At 47.0% G+C, this 21,155-nt stretch overlaps 1 protein-coding gene and 1 pseudogene across 1 annotated transcript in view; both read left to right on the top strand.

Moving 5' to 3' along the window:
• Positions 1–13,145, top strand: part of GRB2 (growth factor receptor bound protein 2) — a 69,828-nt gene extending 56,683 nt beyond the window's left edge. Inside the window, exons 3-6 of the mRNA XM_024760809.1 lie at positions 729–826; positions 7,175–7,297; positions 10,114–10,282; positions 11,037–13,145. Of these exons, the coding sequence (XP_024616577.1) occupies positions 729–826; positions 7,175–7,297; positions 10,114–10,282; positions 11,037–11,222 (576 nt within the window). The 3' untranslated portion in view covers positions 11,223–13,145. The remainder of the gene's footprint in view (positions 1–728; positions 827–7,174; positions 7,298–10,113; positions 10,283–11,036) is intronic.
• Positions 13,146–18,303: 5,158 nt separating this feature from the next.
• LOC112410462 (ATP synthase subunit g, mitochondrial pseudogene) lies at positions 18,304–19,183 on the top strand (annotated as a pseudogene).
• Positions 19,184–21,155: the final 1,972 nt, after the last annotated feature.

Here is a 21,155-nt window from a genome sequence, read left to right as displayed (position 1 = left end):
TTGGGTAGGCTGTTTTCACTTTGCAGAATGCAGGGGCTCAGTTGTGCGGTCTCTGGGCCTCCCCCGGAATGGGGCCCATTGGTGTGCTTCCAGCATTCTCTAACTCGGACACATCGTGGCCCTTGAGGGTAAGAGAAGTAAGTAGGACTTACCGTGCTTTTTCATTAAAATACGGTTTTCCCACACAAGGGCACATGGCTGTGCATGCAGGTAGCAGCGGGACGGTGGCTGACCCGTACTTGGGATAACCTAGAGACAGTATGAGGAAATCCCAAGACTGGATCTCTGTGATTCTGGAAATTGGCTTGAAGGTCCCTGGAGAGGTCTTCAGGCTCTTTCTGTTGCTGCCCAGTTGTTGTGCGGTTATACCTACTCTCTTCCTTTATTCTCCAGTGTCAGTGTTTGCTGTTTTCCAGAAATCTCCTCACAGAAACTCATCTTTTATTTTTCCCTCCCTCTGCTTTTCTACTGAGGTTTTAATGCTAGATGTTTGGGAACCTGAATTCTCATTTCCAGACACAATTCCTTTTTCTTTTTAAGTATCAGAGTTGACATAATGCTGGTTGTTTTAAAAATTACAAGAAGTTTTGCATCCATGTAACTGATAATACTCCAAATAACACCTTTTACAAACAAACCTAAAAGGCAACATAGTCGTCTTCATGGCTACCCACTTAAGAGTGAAAAGGAAATGATTGCTTTTTTTCCCTTGTCTTAATTCTTTTCAGGTTTTGAATGAAGAATGTGATCAGAACTGGTACAAAGCAGAGCTCAATGGGAAAGACGGCTTCATCCCCAAGAATTACATAGAAATGAAACCACATCCGTAAGTTGGGCTCTGCTGACCCTCCAGGGTCAGACCCATCTGCTTGTTCAAATGATGTTTTTAAAATTGAGATCATTGGGATGGATGTCATACTTTTTATTCTGTCTTCTCAGGGAATTAACAAAGCATGTTGATTTTTCCACGTTAGTAAGAGTATATAACGAGAGCATAATAGTCAATAATAGTGTATGTTTTAGATAACTGTCAGTGATCTTCAAATGATAAAACAACAGTTACGCAGGTCCATAATTCTTTCTCTGTGAAACCCTTTGTGCCAGATGTGTTTCATAATTCTGCATTTTTTGAGTTTTAGAAAGGGTATTTATCATGTGGTTTTGTATTGACATGCTTGATATTCCTATGGGACCATATCTTAATAATCTTGATATCACCAGAGCACAATACTTGGCATATAATTGGTTCTCAGTAAATGTACACTATAATCACTGCCCTACCCCTCCATTTTAGTGTTCCCACTTCAGAGAAAACAAAGTGCTCCAAAACTCCAGGCTGCTGAGAGCAGTGAGAAAAAAAATTTTTTTTTTTAATTCCAGAACGGTTTATTGTTGATATATGACATGGTGGGATCCTGGGAGCCCTTACAGACCACTTTCCTCCCACCCTTACCCACCACCTCTTTTATTGTCTCTGCTCTTCCCTCAAAAGCAGTCATTTTCTTTTGAGTATGTCAGGGAGAACTGAAGCATTTAATGCTCAGACTAGAATGCCACTGAAACACGAAGAAACGGTAGATCCTCTGTATCTACTTGTTTTAACACAAAATGGTAAATAAGACTTTTAGATGACTGCCCCACCTTGAGTAGCAGCCCATTTGTCCCTCTCCCCCATTGTCACTGTTCTCATGTGTCCCTGTCATTTCTCTTCCCCCAAGTACTGGAGCAAAGATCTTAACCACATCTTATCTTACACAGCTTTTACGTTATCTTACAAAGAACGGAATGCCATAGAGCTCAAGAGGGCCTTGACAACGGTCTATTTCATTCCTCTTTATGCTGCAAATTAGGAAAGCTTCCAGTATTTTTATTTTAAAACCACTAATTTATGAATTAATAAACTAATATAGTTCTCATTTTTTAAATATTTTAATTTTATTGGCGTGTAGTTGATTTACAATATTGTGTTAGATTCTTCTCTCATAGAGGTTATCACAGAACATTGAGTAGCGTTCCCTTGTTGGTTATCTTGTATATGGCAGTGTGTGTATGTTTATCCCAAGCTCCTGATTTATGAATAGAGTTCTCATTATAAAAGACTCACAGTGTAGAAAACTATAGAGCAGTGTGAGTTTCTCCCCATACATGCACCCCTTTTAGAGGTAACCACCACTAGCAACTAAACATGAGCCAGATGCTACCTTTTGAACTGAATCTGTTCTAAAATGATTTGCCTCTATGAAACAAAACAGATGATTCAGGAGCTTCACCCTAAAACTGTCTGTTGGATTCATGTTTTGGTCGCTGAACTCTTGCACAGTTCTCACTGTGTGCAGAGACCGTGCTAGGTGCTGGGAAGTTAGGTTCTGTAGTTAAGTTATGGTATAATAAAACGTCCATGTAGTTAATGGGAAGTTCTTTGAGAGAGCACATCCAGGAAGCCTGGAGGGAGATTGGGTTACCCTGCAGTTTGGTAATAGGAAGATACCTATGCAGAAGTTTCTATAATGAAGAATCTGTGAGGTCCTCAAGGAAACTTCTTATATTTCAAGAAGAACCGGGCACCTTATAATGGCTCACTAAATGTTTCATTGAATGATTTAAAAGGAGAAAACCAGTCTAACTGTGAAGTATATTTTTCTAGTTTTTGTTTGAAACTTGTATTATCGTGTATCTTTGTAACTACGTGAGTTTGATCTCTCCCTTTCTCCCCTAAAAAAGATATTAGATTCCTTGAAGAGTTTATGTCTTCTGCTTTCATACTCCCTTGTAACTTGTGCCTTGCCTCTGCACATAGTAGCTCAGTAAGTAGTTTTGAATTGATACTCAGATGCAAATTCTTGTACAAAGGCTGGGACCAATTTGTTCATGATAATAAAAGCCAGAAGTATTAAGTCTTCAGAGGCGTACGTGGAAAAGATTTGTGGCCCCTGGTCAGTGGATTGATAATGTCCCTTATTTGAGGTCCCTGTGATGTTAGATTGGCTGTTATTAACACGCAGCCATGCCCGGGTTACTAAAATGTAGGCACAAGCAGTGATATCCAAGAAACTACAAAAGATGAGCATGAGATTATTATAGATTCCCAGGAATTGTACTAAGCACAGTTTTGCATTCTTGTGGCCACTTAGTGTCCATATTTGCTTTGGGGGCTGTGTGGACTTTTCGTGGACAGCATCACGGAATACACCCCGTGGGGAGAAGCAGTTAGATAGTGGTTACTGGGAGTCACATAGTGCATCCTACCTCGGTCCACACAAGCCAAAAATTGGTGCACATCTATTCCTACAATCCACCCTCAAAATAGATCAAGGATTGGCTAAACCTTTTCTGTAAAGGGCCAGATAATAAATATTTTAAGCCTTGTGGGCCATGTGCAGTCTCTGTCATGTCACATATACTTCTTCGGTTGAATTTTTTTTTTTTTTTTTTTTTTTTTTTTCTTCGGTTGAATTTTTTAAAACAATCCTCTAAAATTTTTTTAAACAGTCTTAGATTGTGGGTCACAGCAAAACTGGAAAGATTTAGGCTGAGGGCCATAGTTCGCTGACTTCAGCATTAGATCCAGTGATAACAAAATCAACTTAAGTTCCTTTTCATTTTTCCTTTTTTTTTTTTGGCGGGGGGTGGGGGGGCTACATTGTGTCTTCGTTGCTGCGGGCGGGCTTCTCATTGCAGTGGCTTCTCTTGTTGTGGAGCGTGGGCTCTAGGCAAGTGGGCTTCAGTAGCATTTGGGCTCAGTAGATGCAGTGCATGGGCTCGGTAGTTGCGGTGCATGGGCTCAGTAGTTGGGCGCTCGGGCTCAGTAGTTGTGGCACACGGGCTTAGTTGCTCTGCAGCATGTGGGATCTTCCCAGACAAGGGATCGAACCTGTGTCCCTTGCATTGGCAGGCGGATTCTTAACCTCTGCGCCACCAGGGAAGTCCGCTTTTCATTTTCATATTTCCAGGCTGAAGGGGAATTCAGCAGAACATCAGACTGTAATTTTTATATTAAATAAAATGCCTGTGGCTCTAAATCCTTGTTTTTCTTCAGATTGTTTCAGGTGACGTCGGCACTTCAAATCTGACTGTTGGGAACATAGGCAAGGCCACCTTCCTTGGATAGTTGTAGTTACTGACCTGATTGATGGATTAGATTTTTAGGAAGAGTCACTCTCATGCCTGCTCCTCTCTCCCCACTGTAAAGAACTTTGGAATAATAATTGATCAGGAAGCGTCCAGGCCCCATGGTGGTGTTCTTCACAGACTCTAGCTGGAACGCAGGCAGTGTTCATCCATCCAAGCTCTGCAAAAGGAAACCATATTGTCAGAAAAGACCATCACCCTGTACCTGTGCAGTGGTGGGCCTCACAGGCCTGTTTCACATTAACAGGGCTGCTGTGTGACTGGATGTCCATAAGTACAGGGTTAGTGTTGGTTTCATAGCTATGGGAGGGTACAGAGTACCAGGCCCCTCCTTCCATCTCCCCAGCCTCCCTTACTTCCCTGTTTTAGTTTTTGTTAGGGAGCAAGAGGGAAGTTTAAAATGGAGCATGGGGCTTCCCTGGTGGCACAGTGGTTGAGAGTCCGCCTGCCGATACAGGGGACACGCGTTCACGCCCCGGTCCAGGAAGATCCTACATGCTGCGGAGCGGCTGGGCCCGTGAGCCACGGCCACTGAGCCTGCGCGTCCGGAGCCTGTGCTCCGCGACGGGAGAGGCCACAGCAGTGAGAGGCCCGTGTACCGCCAAAAAAAAAAAAAAAAAAAAAAAAAAAGGAGTATGACCTAATATAGCACTTGAGCTAACAAATTCAACACAGACTACGACGCGATTGTTGGCATTAGTGTTGCAGCATGAGGTGTATATGCTGGGGGTGGATCCAAATATGTGCTTTTCACATGAAATGTATATGGATGGGTGCCTATGGGATGTAATAAAGACTTGAATTGGAAATAAGCTGCCTCCTCCCATTAGCTTCCTCCCTTGCTAATTGTATTGTAGTATAAACCCATCTTTTAAAAAATTTTAAGAAGTTTGACCATAGCCATGTAGTCACACGTAAATATCACCATTAAAAGAAGTTAATCAAAGTTATAACAGTATAAAATGCTACGGAAGTGTAGGATGGTGGTATTAAATGTTATAACTGAGAGTGATAGCTGTTTCTCATAGTGTCATATCCCTTATGTTGTGGGACATCCTCTTTTTCTAGAGGGAGGAAGCGGGGAGGGAGTGTGTGTGTGTTTAGTGAAAATGGGAGCAGGTACAAAAGAAGTCTTTATTTAATAAAATGGTCTCCAACTAATTTTCCATTTTTCAATCTGGCTGCTTATAACGGGTGTTTTTTTTTTTATGAAGTAAATCTTTGTAAAAATTCCAGTTAGAGTACTTTGCTTCACCACAGGTTTGTTTTTTTTTTCCCAAGTTGAAAATAAAAATGAGTTAATTTTAAGCTGAGAGGAAGAAAATACTGCCACCATATCTACATACTTGTGCACCATAAGGGAAGGTCCACAAACATACACATCTAACTGCCAACAGTTGCTGCCTCTGGGGAGTTTGAGGGAAGAGTCTTGCTTATTTTTACTTCACGTACCTCTAAGCTATTTTAATTTATGTTCATTACTTGTACCTTAAAAAAGGAAAGCAGAAAGGAAAATGCCTGCCTGGTAGGAAGATTTGGGGGGGTCTAGGAAGAAAGAATGTGACTGTTGGGGAACTTCTCGCCACCTCTTGGCCAAATGGCTACTGAGTGCACGGGCACTGCAGTGTAAACCAGAGAGCACAGATGAAAACAGAAAGTACTTACGTGATCTCAACACTATGAGTTGTCCTTTCCTAGTGGGAGATAGTTCTGTTGTGTTACTGCATGATTTCTCCTGTGTGGCTTACTTCCAGGCCCTGGAAGACTTACCCGCAAGTTCTTTGTAGGTGCAGGAAGATAGGTTGTACCAGCTCCTCAGCGGCTTGGCATTACTTCACTTCAAATGAGAAAGATACAAGGCTGCAGATTTTAGGAATGTTTAAAGGTTACTAATGGCAACTTCTGAATGTATCCTTCCTAGCAGCTCCCATCCTTCTGTTTGAATTTTAGTATAGTGTATTGTTTCAGAGACATCTTGCAGTTGCTTATAAGTAAGATAGATATATGTTAGATTTATAACTTTAACAGACTCCTTGTATCTTTGTTATTCTAGTTTGCATATTTAATGCATGTCAGTTACCATGTACGGAGTCTGATGAAGCAGGTAGGTCTTTTATTAGTGACAAGTGGCATCGTTGCTTTTTTAAAAATAATAACACAGTAAAGACAAGTTGCAAAGAGAACCTTGTTTTCACAGTCATCTATCCTAATTAGTTGTGGCTTTCCTGTGAGAAGTGAGGTGCCTGTGACTTGAAGCTGTTTCAGAGATTTCTCCTCCTCTTCCTCCTGGTCAGCCCCAGCCCCTGCTGCTCCTACCCTTTTCCATGAATTCACCCACTTTTTCTTGTGATCAAGGTCAATTAGCATTGGGAGCAGAAGAATCTGTAAGTTACTCCAAATGAAAAAGTGAATTTTGCAACTAGCTGCCTCTGCACGGAGTAACGCGTGGCATTCCTAATGGTTCCTGAAAACCAGACTCTGAGCGGTGACGGCAGAGAGTGGCCTTGAGAGGAGTGCCAACCACAGCTACGAGCAGAGGCTGCTCCCTCACAGCCTGAACCTCTTCCCTTTGTGCTGTTACAGGAAGTGGCCCTGTCTCCAGCTTCAGGGCCTTCCAGCTTTCCTACCCCCGTTTCTCTTCATCCCACTGTAGCAAGGCTGCTGCCTTATCGAGTGGCTGCAGGAAGGGCCTGTCTCACCTTAGATGGTTCATCATGTGCTCAAATCGATAGGCCTGGGCTTTCCCTGCTGCCTTGATGAGTCAGTGGGGGGCCCCGTGCGCTTTGGCCCAGAAGTCCCATTTTTAAGTGTCTTCCTGTATAGAAAGTGGCCCACGATTGTGTCTTTTGAGTCACCGGGGAATGGAGGAGACGGTTGAAGGGAGATGGTCCCCCTCTCAAGGCGTGATGGGGCATGTGGAGACAGGAGGCTAGAGAGGGAGGCCCTTCCTTCAGCGAGGAGTGTTCTGTTACTCACATTTCGGAGGCTGGATATCCCGTTTCTTTGTGGGGAAGCAGATGTTGACTGGCTTGCCTTCCTTCCTTAGGTGGTTTTTTGGCAAAATCCCCAGAGCCAAGGCAGAAGAAATGCTTAGCAAACAGCGGCACGATGGGGCCTTTCTTATCCGAGAGAGCGAGAGTGCTCCTGGGGATTTCTCCCTCTCTGTCAAGTAAGTATTTACTACTTGGATTGCCTGGAATCCTGTCTTCAGATGATGGAAATTGTGAAGCCAGAGGCCAGGTGTCTGGGTACACACACCAAAGGTGGCAAACTGGGAGAGGTCGAGCCTAAACAGTATTTTATAAATCAGAAAAATTGACATGAAAATCCTAATTTCTGGCTCCTCTTAAAAGTGACCTCTAGCAGCGCTGGATTTCGATTCCCGTGTGAAGACCGTCTTTAGTTGCTGAGCAGCAGCTGAGCTTCAGAGAGCAAATACTTGCCAGTTTTCCCCAATCCCCACCACTCTGCAGTGCTCTCCACACACACGGCTCTTCCCTCATCCGGGCACCCCTGCCCTCTGTGGGATTCCTGCAACTCTGTAACAGCAGCTGATCACCAGGTCAGCTGCCTTGTGCACCTTGACTAGGTGTCTCTCTGAAATCTGCCATTGTCATACTAGGCCTCAACACTGACTTAAAAGGTGACCACAGGGGTTTGGGGGTTTTTGCTTTCCCCGGTGGTAAATTTAAATGTGGAATGGAGCTGGTATGCAGGGAGTGGGGAAGGCAGGGAGTTATACAACCTTGGTATAACTCCTTGGTATAGAGAATATAAATTGGAACTTTGAGGATCCTAAGCTAATCACTTCCCATCTGTGACGTAAGGATTTTGAATCAGATTGTCATTTTTCCATATGTGTTTTGACTCTGTCCATTTCTAGTTAATATATTATAACAGGAAACCCTCCCCTAGGAATCTTAGAAATCACGTCATCGTTAATGTGACAAAGAGGTGACTAGATTAAAAACTCATATCACTTTAGTATACATTTAAAATGAAGGCTGTAAAACAATTTATTTGCCATTTACAAATGATATAAAGATTTTTCAGTTTCAAAAATCAGCTCAGTATCTTGTTTCATTTTAGGATCAAATGTGCAGTTAAAGTGTGGGTTTCTTTAATATAGATTTAAATTAAAAATTTTTGTGTTTCTTTTCTCAGTGAAGATGTGGGAGGTGGTTTCAGGTGACATTTGCAGTATCTTTCAGATACATTTCCAGTATAGTTAGGTTTTAGTCCCAACATGAAAAAAATCAAACTGGATCTAATAGTTTTCTTCCTCTTTTAACAATGGCTTTTTTTTTTGAAACTTTCTTTTTTAGAGCAGGTTTAGGTTCACAGCGAAATTGAGTGGAAGGTACAGAGTTCCCGTGCACCCCTTACTCCCATATGCTTAGAAACAGTGGCTTTTTGATGTGCTTAATTAAACACCTGCATATGAGGACCTGGTGGGCTGCGAGCACCTTGAGGTGGAAGAGTCCTTATGCTTCTCATTAACCTGTGTTTCCGCCTCTGTTTTCCTTAACGTTTTATACTGACCTGAGTATAAATCGAACAGTGGAGGACAAGGAGTACAAGCAGTTAATCCTTGAATGATGGCCAAAAACCCCATGGCAGTTCGGGTTCGGTTGTCTGATGACCGTGCGCTGGCTGCCTGCCCACCCATGCTCGTGCGCTGGCTGTCGGGAACCTCCCAGACCCTTCCGTTTTATCAAATAAAACCTTTAAAGAGTTCATGTATTTATTGCTTTAGAAATAAAATTTGAAACAGGTGTCATAACCACCTCTAACAACACAAGCACCTGCACCAAGGAGGTTCAAGAGTGTGCAGTCTTGAGTTTCAAGGTGTTGAGTCTAATGGAAAAACTGCGGTAGTTAACAGCTCACCGTTAGGGAACCTGTACCCCTTTCAGAAGCCACCTGCATTGCACTGTGGGAGTGGGCTCCCACGGGCCCAAGAGTGCCATTTCAGTATGTTCTTCTTCCTCATAAAGCTTTCTTCCTCATCCACCGTTTTTCCCATGAAATAGTGCTGTTTCTAAGCACTTTGCACTTGTACTCAGTGGCTTCCTTAAAGCTCAGTGCTGCCACCTGCTGGGTTGGTTTTAAGAAGTATTTACGCTTTAGTACCAGCGATGGGAGGAGAGACTCTCAGTCGTTCATTTAACAGATCTTCATAGAGCGTCTTCTGAGGGTTGGGCGCTGGTGTGGACCTCAAGGACTCGGCAGAGAGTGGGACAGGCAGGGCCTTGTTTGAGCTGATGTTCTAGGCAGACAGCACGACGGTGGTGGGCCATTCCCACTCAGCCAGGCTCATGCTGTTTTTCTGGGCCATTGTAAAGAGAGCATTTGCCTTTTTACCAGGTGGTAGAGAAGCCTTTTATGGGGGGTGGCCTTTTATTTATTGTCCCAGCATGTTCTTTGCTTTTGAGATCTTTTCCCCTTAAGTAGAGCTAAAATCCCCGAGTAGAAGACATGACTTTAAACTCTTCCCAGTTACAGGAAAATTGTTGGAAGTTGTCCAACCCTCCTTTCCTCACCTTATTTCCTATCTTACCTTTTGTAGTCTTCAAATGTCACACAAGATTTCAGTTCTGTTTTTCATTTGGCACAGTGCAGGGCACATAGAGGCATTATGTCCCCGGCATTGGCAGGTGGACTCCCAACCACTGTGCCACCAGGGAAGCCCAGGACATTTCTTTTTATTTACAGATGTTTTCAGAATTAGACAGACTGACAGGGTTTCCCTGTCTGGCGAGGATTCTTTCTGTTGTCACTGGTAATTGTCATCCTAATGGCGGGTCTCAGGGTGCTCTCCAGCCAGGAAGTCAAGTTGTGCTACAGTCCTGGGCACCCAGCCTGTGAGGGGCATGGCCAGCACACAAGTTCTCCAGGACACCTCCTTGGTGGGCAGGTGGCCCCTGGGTAGCTGGGACAGAGCCCTCTGGCCTGTTCTCACGTGTATCCTCTACCCCTCCCCAGGTTTGGAAATGATGTACAGCACTTCAAGGTGCTCCGAGATGGGGCTGGAAAGTATTTCCTCTGGGTGGTCAAGTTCAATTCTTTGAATGAGCTGGTAGATTATCACAGATCTACATCCGTCTCCAGAAACCAGCAGATATTTCTCCGGGACATAGAGCAGGTGCCACAGGTAAGCCTCGTAAGAGACATTGGGATCATTCTTAGCAATTAAGAATAGCTCGTTAGGCAAGCAGGTGTTTTTTTAAAAGGTTCCTTTTGGACCTTCTGTGTTCATTATTAAGTCATGTTAGAGATTTGAAGTTTGAAACAAAAAATAGTTTTGTCTTTTCCAGAGGCTGCTTCTCTGAAGCATTGTGTTGCTAGTTACCTTGTGTCTCTTGGAAGAAGGTCTTTAACACACCCTCAAATTCTCTGCCTGGAAGTAAACTTTGAGGAAAATCCTACTGTAAGGGAGTGAAGTCCACACCCATTCTTCAGATCCTTCCCACGTGTAGTGATTAACACCACCTTATTTTATTCAAGCCTTTACTCTTCTCACTGTATAAAACCTTAAGGACTTTCTAAGTGATAAAGTGATAGGAACTAAACCATTTTCACATCTGGGATTGTAAACAAAACCCCGCTGGCTGTTTCCGAAGTTCTTTCCTCTTGAAGCAGTACCTGCTGCTCTTTGCTTGATGCTGGGGTGCAACCCGCCTCCACGGTGGGGACACCCAAGTGGTTTTGAGCACTGGTGAAGACTGCACGACACCCACCTCGAGTAAACTGTAAGAATTGGTGGGGAGGGGAGGAGAAGTGAGGGGTTATTTCAGGAAATGTGAAAAGGCTGGCACACTTCAGTTTCCCCATCACCGGTCCGCTTACGAGGGGCTGGCCACGATCAGGGATGCAATGTGTGTTTTCTCCCTGCCCCTCTTCTGCAGCAACCGACGTACGTCCAAGCCCTCTTTGACTTTGATCCCCAAGAGGATGGAGAGCTGGGATTCCGTCGGGGAGACTTTATCCACGTCATGGATAACTCAGACCCCAACTGGTGGAAAGGGGCTTGCCACGGGCAGACCGGCATGTTTCCACGCAATTACGTCACCCCCGTGAACCGGAACGTCTAAGAGTCAAGAGATTATTTAAAGAAAGCGAAAAATTTTAAACACGTACAAAAGAATTAAACCCATCAGCTGCGTCTATCAGCAGCCTGTGAGGGAGCTCAGAATGCCCAGCTGGGTCACCTGGTGACCCTCTCACTTCGGTTGGAACTCGGGGGGGGGGGGAGGGGGAGTTGGATATAACAATGCCAAAACTTACCTATAAATTAAGAAAAGAGTTTTTATTACAAATTTTCACCACTGCTCCTATTCCTCCTCCTTTGTCCTTTTTTTCATCCTGTTTCCTCTTCTGTCCATCAGTGCATGACATTTAATGCCACATATAGTCCTAGCTGATGCCAATAATAAAAGAAAAGAAACCACGTGGGCTGATATTTTCTCTATGCAAAATGTCTGTTTTAGTCGGGACGACAAAGAGCAGCCACTTCTGTGTCCTGCGTTACGTGCACACACACAGGAGTGGGCCGGGAGTGGGCGGCCCTTGCCCTTTAGCTTCTGCCGGAGGAGGGGAGGGCAAGTGGGAACCTGCCAGCCAGCCCCCAGGCCCCACCAGAATGTTGTGTCAGAGTTGGATGGGCGTGGGGGTGAGTGTGCCCCTCAGGGCTTCCTGCGAGCCAGGCCCCGAACCTGTGTCTCTCTTGCACATTGGTTTCCCTTTCCGATGGTGTTCCTGAGCATGTTGTTTTTCTTAGTGCCTTCTGCCTTATTTCAAGGGTTGCTTATGAGTGGTGGTTTTTATTTGTTTTGTTTTAAAAATAAGTTAAAGACAGCCAGTTTGTTTCCTACTCTGTAAATATTTTTTTCCCTCGGGGGAGGTGAGGACAGGGTAGGGAAGAGGAGACAAGTGAGATGAGGGTGTGGGCGTCCTGCCTGTGCACAGCCAGAGTCTTTAAGGTTCAACTTTAATATTTATAGCCCCTGGAGGTTAAGGGAGCCGGAGCCCCAGGGCACAGTGGGACCGGGTTACAGCCCTCCCCGCGTCTGACTGGAGCTGGCTGAAAGGGGGGCCAGGGTCCTTGACCTTGCGGTCTCAGGTGTTGTCTGTGCCCCCCGTAGCCGCAGACACCCCCAGACACCAGTCCCTGGAGCCAGCAAGTTTCAAATGCAGGAAGGTTTAAATTGTATCAGGTTCTACCGTGTTCCTACACTGGGGTGGGGTGTGCGGGCAGGATGAGCGTTTTCCCTTCATTTTTCTTGGTCTGAAATCTAGGGGTATCTGTTCAGGGCTTTCACCTTTTGTGTCCCCCACCTGAGCTGCCCAGGTGAGCTTCAGGCCGCATTCAGGAAGCAGCTGGGTGGTTTTTCATGTCTCCATTCACAGCGGGCTGTGTTCATAGCTGCTCCACCCGACCCCCTGAAAAGGAAGTGTATCTGTGACACAGTGACAGTTGGAAGGAAGATTGGAACGATAGGAAGGCTGAGTCCATTGCAAAGCTCTTTCTGTCCGTCTCCTGTTGGCCTGTTGTCCCTTGTGGTAACACGCCTGTGATCATCCTCTCCCCACCCTTCCCACAACAAAAACGGGGCCGCTGGGAGTTGGTGGCGGCCTTTGGCTTCTGAAGTGGTCGGTGGGCGTCTCCCCTGGACTCTGCTTATGGAGCCGGACTCGGCCTGGAGTGGCCTGGGGCCCAGGAGGCGCTGCCCTCCCAGACAGAGCGTCCGCCTCTCATCACCCCTGTCCACTAGCTTCTCCTCTCCTTGCTGATGATACGAGGAATCTCTGGCATTCTGCACCTGGACCATTTGATTGTTTTATTTTGGAATTGGTGTATATCATGAAGCCTTGCAGAACTAAGTTTTGTGTGTATATATTTAAAAGAAAATCAGTGTTTAAATAAAAAGACCTGTGTACTTAATCCTTTAACTCTGCGGGTAGCATTTGGTAGGTAGTGATTAACTGTGAATAATAAACATACAATGAATTCTTCACTCTGTATCTTTTCTTTTTTTCCCCTCGCCTTAAAGGTAGAAACCTAAAGATTCTGTCAGGGAATCAGGACACTTGTGTCCTTATTTCCAACTCACCTCACTCCTTGGGGACCATGGGGATCTCACTGGGCCCCTGGAAGAGCGATGCCCACATCACTGTTGATCAGAATCCCTGTGAGCGTGTTCCTCCCAGTGCAGAGTCCCACACACCAGACGCCACCCTCAGATTGCGTGGGCGGCACCAGCAGCGCCCGGTGTTTCCGACAGAAGCCACAGGCCACAGTTTGAAAACTGGTGTAGTCTCAGTGCCTCGTAAGGACTAAGCACGGCTGGCTTGGTTCTCGTCCCCTCCTCCCACCTAAATAAATAAAGGACAGAAGGACAGAATAAGCCATGTTGAAGGAGTCTGTGTCCCAACTCGTTACGGCAAACTCATTGGCCCAGCGGGCTGCCTCGGGATGACACTGGGCCTGTCACCACCCATAGAGCTGGCTACAGGAGGTCAAATAAGACTTGTTTAGAGAGAGAACAGGAAAGAAACCAAACCCAAGGAATTTCCACTTACGTTCTTGATCCTGTTCTTACACAGAGCCCCAGCACGCTTCCTCGCTTGTGGCTGCCCTGCTTGGATGAGAGAGTCTCCACTTCTCCCCTTCTCTGCAGTGACCGCGAGAGAGAACTTGACCCAGCGCTGCCCTGCTGGAGGCCACTGGGCTCAGGGTCCACCCAGGCTGGCCGAGCAGAAGTTTCCAGAAGGGGCCATTGAAGTGAAAACTTCAGGCAGTGACTGTCAGCCTCCTTGAGGCTTTTTGCCCTGTTTTGACTCATGGCCTCAGAATAGCCTCAGAATTAATGGGAAAATGGCTGCTTTTGCACTACCAGTTTGGTCACAAGTTTCTTGGTGTCTGTGTCCCCCTCCAGCCCTGGGTCTGTCATTTCTGGCGGGGGAAGGCGTCTGGGTGGGAGCGCCTTTGGGGAGACTGCACCGTGGGATGTAGTGGGCCGGCTCGGCTGCCTTTGACGACTGAAAGCTGTGGTGGGTGAGTGGCCTGCAGCCTGCTCCCTGAGCTCCTCCCAGAGCAGCCCTCCGACCTTCTTCACACCTGGTGACCTGGGAGATGGCAACAGAAGCTCGTCTTCAAGGATGATTGTGGAGGGGCGGTGGTGACAGCTCCTCCCCAGCGCTCTGAGTCAGTCTGCCGCGCTGGGGCTGCTGAGGTGACACATGGAAGGAGAAAGAGGATGGGCACAGTGGTCTGCCTTTCCTCAACACTTGTCCCCTTGACCTGCTTACAGTAGGTGACCTTCAAGTGAGAACGTCTGGCTTTTCCAAAGTGCCTGGATAACTAGGAACGGTGAGCGAGGAATTGTATTTACGCGTGCGGGAAATGACTCCTAAGACACTGGATCTACATGTTATGCAAATTCTCCCGGTCAGATCTGAGAGACAGAGAAAAATAGATCTGTTTTTCACAGGAGAGCAAGGAGAGGTTGTGGACTCACAGAATGTGTGTTCCTTTGGAGACTTCGTACGCTGGGGCTCAGGGGTTATAGGCACCTCCCTCCAACCAAGTCCCGAGGCAGGGGCCAGATGAAGCAGGGCCATGTAGCCACAGAAGGAGCTGGAAGTGGGCAACCCTGGAAGGGTTGGGATTTTTTGTTTTTGTTTTCAAGGGTAGCTTTACCGAGATGCAATTTACTATCATAAGGCCACCCGTTGATGTATTTATTTGGCCACAGCATGCAGCATGTGGGATCTTAGTTCCCAGACTAGGAATCGAACCTGTGCCCCCTGAGGCGGAAGCTCGGAGTCCTAACCACAGGACCGCCAGGGAAGTCCCACAAGTCACCCATTTAAAGCAGACCATTCAGCGGTGTTTAATGTTCACAGGTTATGCGATCAATTTTAGAACTTTTTCATGGAAAAAGTGGAAACCACGTATCCATTATCAGTTACTTGCCATCTTCCTCCAGCCCCTCCCAGCGCTTGGCCAGCACCAGTCTACTTTCTGTCTCTATAGATTTGCCTATTCTGGACTTCTTGCATAAACGAGATCATAAAATACGTGGCCTTTTGTGGCGGGCTTCTTTCACTCAGCATCGTGTTTCCAAGGCTCATCCATGGGGTGACACGTACCAGAACGTCATTCCTTCTTACAGCCGAATAGCACTCCCTGGTACGGAGACACCCTGTCTTTTTTATCCGTTCGTACAGGGATGAGCATTGGGGTTGTTTCCACTCTTTGGCTGCCGTAAACGATGCTGCTGCAGACATTCACGTGCAAGGTTTTATGAGGACACACCCTGGAGGGATTGAAGCAGAGGAGCAGACACAGTCCTGTTTGGCTAGAAGAGTGGAGAAAGGGGGCCACGGAAGAGACCCCCTGGTGAGCAGTTGACCTGCCGAGCGAGGTGGGTGGCAGGGGGAGCGAAGAGAAGCTGGTTGATCTGAGTCATACGTAGGAGGACCGGTTGGCTAAGACATAGGGGTCATGGAAAACAAGGGGTAGAGATGACCCTCGGATCCTTGAGCAGCAGGTGCCCTGAGGTTGCTGTCGACTGAGACAGGGAGCCCTGGAGGAGGGCGAGCTGGCGTGCGGTGGGGAGGGAGGGTGGACCCGTTGCCTTTGGTGTCTGTGGCAAACGTCTGGAGCAGCAGAACGTGGTCACCTGGAGCTCAGGAGACAAGACTGAGCAAGGGATCAGGGTTGTGGGTGTGGAAGTGGTCCTGAATCCCTCGCCCTGGGTGAGCCCTCACCCACTCTCCTCAAAAGAGGGAAGAGGGCAGAATTCGGGGCCGGGCCCCGGGGACTGGACGAGGAAGCAGCAAAGGAGACGAGGAAGAGGCCAGAGAGGCAGGGGGCAAACCAGGGCTGCACAGCGCGGGGGCAGCTGGGCGTCCAGGAAACGGCCCCTGTGGCCATACTCCCGCAGGCCCCTCGACCTCCACCGTGCTCTTTTCCTGCAGGTCCCGATTGTCCCCAGACTGCCCAGCACGCCTTCCCTCTTCTGCTGAGAGACCTTCCTCCGCTGCCAGGTTGTTGAGAGGACAAAGTGCATATACTCCTGGCCCGTAGGTATGCTGCAAGGTCAGAGACAGTGAGCTTGGAGTCACGAGACCCAGGGCTTTATTCCAGGCTGCGTGGCCTTGGGCAGGGCCCTTAACCTCTGCTCCCTTCATTCATCTGTTTTCAAACAAGCCCATGTTGGGACTTACCTGGTGGCGCAGTGGTTAAGAATCCTCCCGCCAATGCAGGGGACACGGGTTCGAGCCCTGGTCCGGGAAGATCCCACATGCCGCGGAGCAACTAAGCCCGTGTGCCACAACCACTGAGCCTGCGCTCTAGAGCCCACGAGCCACAACTACTGAGCCCGTGAGCCACAACTACTGAAGCCCGCATGCCTAGAGCCTGTGCTCTGCAACAAGAGAAGCCACCGCAGTGAGAAGCCTGCGCACCGCAACGAAGAGTAGCCCCCACTCTCCATAACTAGAGAAAAGCCCGCATGCAGCAAAGAAGACCCAACACAGCCAAAAATAAATAAATAAAATAAATCAATTAAAAAAAAACAAAGAAAAGCCCGCATGCAGCAAAGAAGACCCAACACAGCCAAAAATAAATAAATTAAATAAATCAATTAAAAAAAAACAAACAAGCCCATGTCACCAGGTTGGCCTGAGGATCCAGCGGGATTGCATCTGTAGATGTCTTACAAACTTTCATGTGACGGGACCGGTACTGATTATGATCTTGGCATTCAAGGCCTTTCACAGTCTGAGCCTGGTCCAGTCCTCCAACTCTTTGGCCTCCAACCCTTCTGAGGGTCCCTGGCTTTCACCAGCGTCCACCGTTCTCTCTGATCTGAGGCCAATCTGCTCAATTTCCTGACCTGCTCCCCATGAATGCTGCTTCCACCACAGTCTCCAAACTCCGAACACAGGACCACTCCTTGACCCGTCCTGTGAGCCCACCCTCCTGCCTCCATCAAGCCCGGTGCCCTGCTTCCATGACCCGTTTGCCGGTGGCGGTCAATCTTACCTGCAGCTGGGAGCAGTGGAGCCACGGTGAGGACTCCAGACTCTGGGGTGGCCTTGGATGGGTCGCTTTGAGAGTTAGTAACCAGGTCGGTAACCTTAAACAAGTTACCTTTCTAAGCCTCCGGTCAAGAAACGGAGGTCAATAAACCATCTGAGGATTGCACAGGATAATGTGGGTTAATCAGTGCTAACCCCCACACCTGGTAATTATTCGGAGTCCAGCCTACTCCTGGTCAGCCCTGTGCCCACCTGCGACTCTTGTTCTTGTTGAGGGCAAGGGAATTCATCCAATATTTTCTTTTTTTTTAAATTTAAATCTTTGATCCGTTTGAAGGCTGTCCTGGTGATCAGTGAGAGCTTGGATCCATCTCTCTTTGTTTCCAGATGGCTGCCCAGTTGCTCAGATAGTATTTCTTGAAAGATCCACTGTCAGGGACTTCCCTGGAGGTCCAACGGTTAAGACTCAGTGCCTCCACTGCAGTGGGCGTGGGTTCTATCCCTGTTCGGGAAATCCCGCATGCCACGCATGTGGTACAGCCAAACAAAAACAAATTATCCATTGTCGGCTCTTAGATCTGAGAGGATGCATTTTGTACGCTGAGTTTCGGTATGGTGGGGTCCTGTTTCTCCACTTTACGTCCATGGGCCCGTGCTAGGCGTGCGGGGGTGGTTCCTGAGACTTCACAGCAGCTTAGGACATCTGATGGGGCTGTACCTCCCCCATCGCTCTCCCTTCTCGACTCGTCCTGGCTCTTCTTGCTTGTTTATGTTTTCAACGTAAGCTTTAGAATCAGCTTGTCTAGTTCGAGAAAAAAAAAATGCCTCTGAGTGTTTTTATTTGGATCATGTTAGATTTATAAGCTACCTTCGGAAGAATTGGTATTTTTAAAAATTAATTAATTTATAAATTTTGGCTGCGTTGGGTCTTTGTTGCTGCACACGGGCTTTCTCTAGTTGCAGCGAGCAGGGTCTACTCTTCATTGCGGTGCACGGGCTTCTCACTGCGGTGGCTTCTCTTGTGGAGCACGGGCTCTAGGCACGCGGCCTTCAGTAGTTGTGGCACGTGGGCTCAGTTGTTGTGGCTCGCAGGCTCTAGAACGCAGGCTCAGTAGTTGTGGACTTTGTGCATGTCGGTGGGAATATAAATTGGTGCAGCTGCTGTGGGAAACAGCACGTAGGTTCCTCAAGAAATTAAAAATAGCCTTCCTGGCAGTGACATTCAGCCGGCCAGTCAGGGCGATGGACTTTCCGTCCTAGAACCATGGCCCAGTTTGTCCGTAACCGCGCAGAGAAGATCCCGGCACTGGTCAATGCTGCTATGACTTTCTCAAAGCCTTGATTGGCCACACTTTGCCACTATGCCAAGGTTGAGCTGCTTCCTCCAACCTTGCTGGGTTCCCTACAGCTATTCAGAGCTTGAAAAAAATTTGTCAATAGTGCTCAAACTGGTAGCTTCCAACAGCTCACAGTTAAGGAAGCTCTGCTCAATGGTTTGGTGGCCACTGAGGTGTGTGGTGGTGGTTTTATGTTGGCAAGATCATAGACAAGCGTGGCATCATTGGCTATGATGTTTGAAGACCAATCTTTAACATGTGATTATATCTGTTTTATTATTTGGGTGTTCTTGGACCATGTGTGAGCAGACTGGTATTTGAATAAAATGAGACAGTGTGTCAAAAAAGACGTTAAAAGTAGAACCCTATGATCCAGCCATCCCACTTCGGGGTATTTACTCAAAATAACTGAAATCAGGATCTCGAAGAGATATTAACATTCCTATGTTGATTGCAGCACTATTCACAATAGCCAAGATGTACAAACCACCCACATGTCCATCAACAGATGAATGGATAAAGACAGGATACACAAACACACACAAGAAGACTGTTCAGCCTTAAAAAGAAAGAAATTCTGCAACATACAACAACATGGATTAACACTGACGACATTATGCTTTAGTGAAATAAGCCAGTTCCGGAAGGATGATTCCACTTATATGAGTTATCTAAAGTAGTCAAATGCATAGAATCAAAGAATGGAATCGTGGTCACCAGGGGCTGGGGGAGGGGGAAATGAGTTATTGATCAACAGGCAGAAGATTTCAGTTCAGCAAGATGAGTAAGTCCTAAAGGTCTGCTTAGTACATTTTACGTGTATAATGTATACATAAAAACTTCAGAGGGTAGCTGTCATGCTGTGTTCTTCTTTTTAATTTATTTTATTATTTTTTAAATTAATTAATTAATTTTTGGCTGTGTTGGGTCTTCGTTGCTGCGTGCGGGCTTTCTCTAGTTGCAGAGAGCAGGGGCTACTCTTCATTATGGTATGCAGGCTTCTCATTGCAGTGGCTTCTCTTGTTGCGGAGCACGGGCTCTAGGCTGGCGGGCTTCAGTAGTTGTGGCACGTGTGCTCAGTAGTTGTGGCTCGCAGGCTCAGTGGTTGTGGCACACGGGCTTAGTTGCTCCGCGGCATGTGGGATCTTCCCGGACCAGGGCTCGAACCTGTGTCCCCTGCATTGGCAGGGAGATTCCCAACCACTGTGCCACCAGGGAAGTCCCCTCGTGCTGTGTTCTTACCACAATAAAATTTTAAAAATTAAAAAGATATAAAGAAAGCTCATTGGCTATAATAGGTGGTTCTGGAACCTCATGGAAGAGAGAAAGTGGGAAATACCCATGTGAAGGAAAAAAAATATTCTTTGCAAAGCACCACAAGGATTCTAGTGCATGAGGAGCCCTGCTCTGGCCCATCCTCCTCCTTTGATGGGATGGATGGGAGAACGGGTGCCTAGAAGCAGTAATGAGGGTCTTGCCCAAGCCCTTAGAGCCTCACCTATCCTGTGAACAGTCACCTGTTTTCAGCTCTGGTGAGGGCAGACCAGCAAGGACCAGACAGGGGTGCCTTCTTGCGCTCCATCTGCACCCCTCACCCTAAGACTTAAAAATGAGGAGGAAAATGCATATTTTAAGTTACTAATTGTTTTCCCTCCCAACCCTTGTTTCCTTTCCTGGCCTGATGAGCTGGTCTGAACAGAAGAAAAAGATGGTTGAACATTCCTCCCGCCCTTCCACCTTCTGCTCTTAGACTCCCAAGGGATCTGGAAGCAGTGGGAAACGCTCTGAAGTCTGTCTCAGTCAGCTCAGGCTGTGGTAACAAAACACCACATCTTGGGGAGTCCAGGATCATGGTGCCAGTGGATTTGGTTCTTGGTGAAGACTCCTTTCCGGGCTTGAGATGGCTGCCCCCTCCTTGTGTACTCACAAGGGGAGAGAGAAAGTGAGACTGAGACAGAGAGTGCTCTGGTAATAGAGGGGCTAATCCACCATGAGGACCCCACCCTCCTGACCTCATCTAAACCTGCTTACCGCCCAAAGGCCCCACCTCCTAATACTCTCACCTTGGGGGTTAGGGCTTCAACATATGAATTTGGCGGGACTCCAACATATGAATTTGGGGGGATGCCAACGTATGAATTTGGGGGAACACCAACATTCAGTCCAGGACAAAGTTTGTAGTCCTAGCTCCACACCCTACTAGTTGTGTAACTTGGGGCAAATTACCCAACGCCTCTGAGCTTGTTTCCTTATCCATATGATGTCACACATTGTCTGCCTCCTAGGGTTTTGGGGAGAAATGACTCATATATAAAATATCAAGCACAATGTGAGAAGTTTGGTTCACGCTTAATACATGTTTCTCTTCATCTGTTCATACGTGGCGGAGAAGCCGTCTGCCATCTTCCCGTCTTCCTCTTTCTTCTTCTATATGAGTGGAATGCACAGTGTTTACTCTGTACCTTCCTATGCAGAGTAAATACCTTTTGTCTCAGCCACTCAAGCATTTAGGTGTGGCCACGTGACTAAGTTCTGACCAATAGGATTCAAGTAAAAGGCTCTGGTGGCAGTTCCAGGCAAACTCCCCAGGACCCCTTTCACCTTCCATTCTTCCCTCATCCTCTGGCTGGATTCCACCTG

Source organism: Neophocaena asiaeorientalis, unplaced genomic scaffold, assembly GCF_003031525.2.
Source record: "Neophocaena asiaeorientalis asiaeorientalis breed wild unplaced genomic scaffold, Neophocaena_asiaeorientalis_V1.1 scaffold30, whole genome shotgun sequence".
In the NCBI taxonomy this organism is placed as follows: Eukaryota; Metazoa; Chordata; class Mammalia; order Artiodactyla; family Phocoenidae; genus Neophocaena; species Neophocaena asiaeorientalis.
The sequence above is the reverse complement of the archived record's forward strand: the minus strand, read 5'-3'. Positions and strand labels throughout refer to the sequence as shown.